Source organism: Oncorhynchus gorbuscha, linkage group LG13, assembly GCF_021184085.1.
Source record: "Oncorhynchus gorbuscha isolate QuinsamMale2020 ecotype Even-year linkage group LG13, OgorEven_v1.0, whole genome shotgun sequence".
Lineage (NCBI taxonomy): Eukaryota > Metazoa > Chordata > Actinopteri > Salmoniformes > Salmonidae > Oncorhynchus > Oncorhynchus gorbuscha.
The window spans coordinates 62438315-62442452 of NC_060185.1; the positions used below are offsets into that span (position 1 = coordinate 62438315).

The window sequence follows — 4138 nt, forward strand, 5'->3', positions numbered from 1 at the left end:
GGTTTTGGTAGCGGGCCGTGTCAGTGGCACTGTATTGTCCTCAAAGCGGGCACAAAAGTTATTTCGTCTGTCTGGAAGCAAGACATCCTGGTCCCCGACGGGGCTGGTTTTTTTTTGTAATCTGTGATTAACTGTAGACCCTGCCACATACCTCTTGTGTCTGAGCCATTGAATTGAGATTCTACTTTGTCTCTATACTGACGCTTAGCTTGTTTGATTGCCTTGCAGAGAGAATAGCTACACTGTTTGAATTTCGTCATGTTTCCGGTCACCTTGCCCTGGTTAAGCAGTGGCTCTCACTTTCAGTTTCGCGCGAATGCTGCCATCAATCCACGGTTTCTAGTTTGCTTGGGGGGGGGGAATATATACGGCTGTGATTATAATCGAAGAGAATTCCCTTGGTAGATAATGCGGTCGACATTTGGTTCAATAAAAATACATAAGGATGACTCAGAATATGCTATTTTGTTCTTCTGAAATAGGCTACATTTTCTACATATCACAATGTTTCTTCAGACCTGCCTTAAATAAATAATGGGTTTATTGTGATAGTGTAGGCTATATTAAATGGTTTTATTCGACTTATTAAAAAAAATGTAAATGTTCCAAAGGTCTGCATCAGTGGCTTGTTGGCGATGCGTGGAAGCCCAGAGATGCTCGGCGTGTTTATGTTCATTAACAGTCGATTACCGTGAGACCGACAGTTATTTACATGACGGTTACCGGCTGACACAATTTCATGACCACCACAGCCCTAACCAGGGTTGAAAAAGGGTAGCCTATAATGTCTGTGTAATGTGTTTGGTGTACGAGGGATTTACCATTGTTCTTTCAGAGATTATTGTATGGCCTTCAATTACGGAAAGGGATTGAACGATGGAAAGTGAACTTGCCCATTTAAGTTGCCGACTACGCCAATAAGTATTTACATGTAATTGGGGATGTAACATCCATAGCATCATTTGCATGGCAGGGTATCACAACAGAACAACAGGTTGGTATTCCTGTGATATCCAAGGTCTATGCAATGTGTTTGTGTTTTTAAATAGCCTACAGGTCATACTAATAATACTGCCACTTAGATTTATTAGGCTCACGTGGGCTTTTTACAATATATTACACAAGAAAACAGACAGGTTTTATAGCATGTCATCTGTTGCGTTTTTACTTGTACTCTTCTTCTCTGCTATCCGTATGCTCCACTTTTCCTCTTTCTGTCCCCCTCCCTCCTCTGGCCCTTTCCAGTTTGCTCCCTCCCTCCCCCCTCCCTCTTTTACCTTACCCTCTCACTTTCTTTCTCTTTCTGTCATTTCCAGGTTGCCACTTGGTCACTGCAGACACTATGGTGAGTTTAATCAGGAGAGTTGTTGCATGGACATTGATGTGAGCTTATATCTGCAGGCTTTCAATGTTTCTATTTTAAGGAAGTGTTCTTTTAGCTTTTCTCCAACGTTTCTCCTGTAATTGTGGGAACGTGATAGTTGTTGTATGTTATTGCATGATAAAAGGTCTGCTTCTTCTTGCTCTGCATTTTTATTACATTTTAGAAGTTGTTTGAATAGTTTTTGCAGTATTTCGCATGCAAATGCAATTGAGTGCAACATGTATGTGTTGAAATACAAGTTAGACATTTTATGTTTGACAGTAATCCCTGTGAGCGAATCGCTGATTCAGTGGGGAATGAAAGAGACTAAGACAGGGTGGCAGAGACTGAAGGACTAGGTGTAACGGAGCGAGGCTGCTGAGAGAATGAGAGGAATAGAGAGAGATTGGAGGGAAACAGCTGCGACTGTTTATCTCGGGAACCGTTACAGTTCTGCCTGTTGTCTGTGTGTGAGAGAAAGTGTCTGAGGGTCTGTGCGTATCGTGTTAAATTTAGAGTGTCAAGTTTGATTTACATAGGTTACAGTGCAAGTAATGCTGAGCGAGAGGTGGGGCTGTATTTTCTACGGTGCCAATAAGTATTTATAGTTTCATTGAATGTCTTATACAGTATGTGAAACTGAAAACCTTGGCATTCTTTGACAAGATATTACTCTGAGGCAGCAAACTACTGGAGCTCTACAAGGATACGATGGTGGGAATTAAACAGAGTTTAAAACACCTTCCGGTGTCGAGGTCATTAGAAGAGAAATCAAAAATAAAAATGTAAATAAACATATCTGGTGATGGGCAAACAGAGGGAGAGAGGGGTGAAGGAGGAGTGAGGACAAAGAGAGGGTGACGAGAGTTGAAGGAGAGAACAAGTGGACCGTGTGTATTGTTCTCACATGATTGCACACCAAACAATGCCGTTGCTGTGTAGGTGATCGTTTTGCATAACAATGCATGTGGTTTGTTAGTATGTATCGCATCTAATCTGAGCGCCCACACAACGTGGTATTGAAGTAGAGAGAGCCACGGAGACTCTTACAATGCACGTTTAATGATTTAGTCAGCTAACTCGAAGATTCTAAGATATAATTTTCTGTATAAAAAAATATTTTAATATCAACTTCAAACATAGTTTTTTTCCCCTGTTCAAGGATAAAACTGATTTGATTATCTTAATACCCATATAACCAGAAGAGAGAGCTCTTAGTGTTTTATGGTTGACATATCAATCAGTCAATGCATTGGTGGAATAAATGTGTGTTTAAAGTCAATAAATCCATAACTTTGCATGTGTGAGTGTATGTGTGCGTGTGTGTGTGTGTGTGTTAATGAATGGGTGTGCTTACTACATGGGTTTGATGTACACACACAGCTGCCAGTGGCATGTGTTTAACAGTATCAGTGGCACTCTGACATTCATGTTCCTCTCAGACAGTGTTTGGTAAGACGCATTCATGTTTTACATCAAGGAAAAACAGTTAATGGAGGATTTGTAAATGATTTATAAGTAGTTATTTGTAGATGGTTTATAAATCAGTAGTAAGCTATAATGGCTCATTATTCTGGCTCAGGATCACCATTTTGTCCTATTTTATCCCTGAACATCCATCTGTTCCCTCATTTTACAATTCCTTTGATGACCCCTTCTCCGTCTCCATCTCTCAACAGGTATCCTTTTAACATTTATGTTATGTCTCTCCACACATCCTTTCTCCCACAGCTCTCTCTCAGCTCTTTCCCCACCACCGTCGTCCCCAGCCTCTCCTCTCCCGGAGGGTGTGCTACTGGGGGGCCGAGGGTATGGTCCTCCAACCAGGAGGTGGCTCTGTTCCAGACCCTGCAAGAGGCTCTGAGGGAGATCGACCTGCCTGAAACACAGGACCTGCCACAGGGTGAGACCCGGGCTACGATCACCCGGCTGAAACGTACCGGATGACGCAGATAGAAATGTACCAGGCTAGAAAGACACTGGACGCTGTTTATTACAATCCCTATGACATGGGAATTGTGGCCGCTCTATGACCTTACCTTTCTATCTGCAACGCTCTGAATGTTTGAACCACCTGAGTTAAGCCCCCAGGCCAGGTGAACCTATCACAAACACTGGATCTTAACCTGCACAGAGTCACCCAGACCAAGTGAGTTTAGTACTATATGTCAATGGGCTACTAGGTGAACAGGTGTGTTTCCGTTTACTCTTACCTGGTCCAAAAACAACCCCTAGGCAAGACCCTAGCCCCTATCTCCTACCCATTTAGTGTTTGCAGAGGGGAAAGGGCCATAGGACTCTGGGGGTGTAAGCAAAAAGGTTGTGGGTCCTTCAATGAGCTAAGATGACCTTCTGCCATATTTGCTGGCCCCTATATGGTTGTTTTTGGACCTAACTTTTGTATTGGCTAACATTAATTAACTACTTTCTATTACATAGTGAAGGGCTGCACTGATGCATGGGGAATTTGACCTTGCCACTAATGGCTGTTGTACTGGTTTCCTTCTCTTCTAGGTATGAGTCACTCTGAGCTGTGTGTCTGTGTTTTGGGATCCCCCCTCCCCTACCTCTCTCTGCTGTTGGAGGCAGGCCAACGGAGCCCAGGTACGCTAGCAGAATGCAGCCAGACAGGAAACACAACCGATGTGTACAAACAGGCTGTAAATCACTCCGTTATATTTATAATTTGGTACTTTATACCAACCTGTACCAGTTTGTGCTAACCTGTAGATGTCTGACAGTAATTCAATGTAAAAGCCTATTTGGCCAGAGCAA

General features: G+C 42.8%; 1 protein-coding gene across 1 annotated transcript in view; it reads left to right on the forward strand.

Moving 5' to 3' along the window:
- The first annotated feature begins 353 nt into the window (after positions 1–353).
- Positions 354–4138, forward strand: part of LOC123993270 (carnosine synthase 1-like) — a 12111-nt gene continuing 8326 nt past the window's right edge. Inside the window, exons 1-3 of the mRNA XM_046295203.1 lie at positions 354–1345; positions 3095–3266; positions 3878–3967. Of these exons, the coding sequence (XP_046151159.1) occupies positions 1343–1345; positions 3095–3266; positions 3878–3967 (265 nt within the window). The 5' untranslated portion in view covers positions 354–1342. The remainder of the gene's footprint in view (positions 1346–3094; positions 3267–3877; positions 3968–4138) is intronic.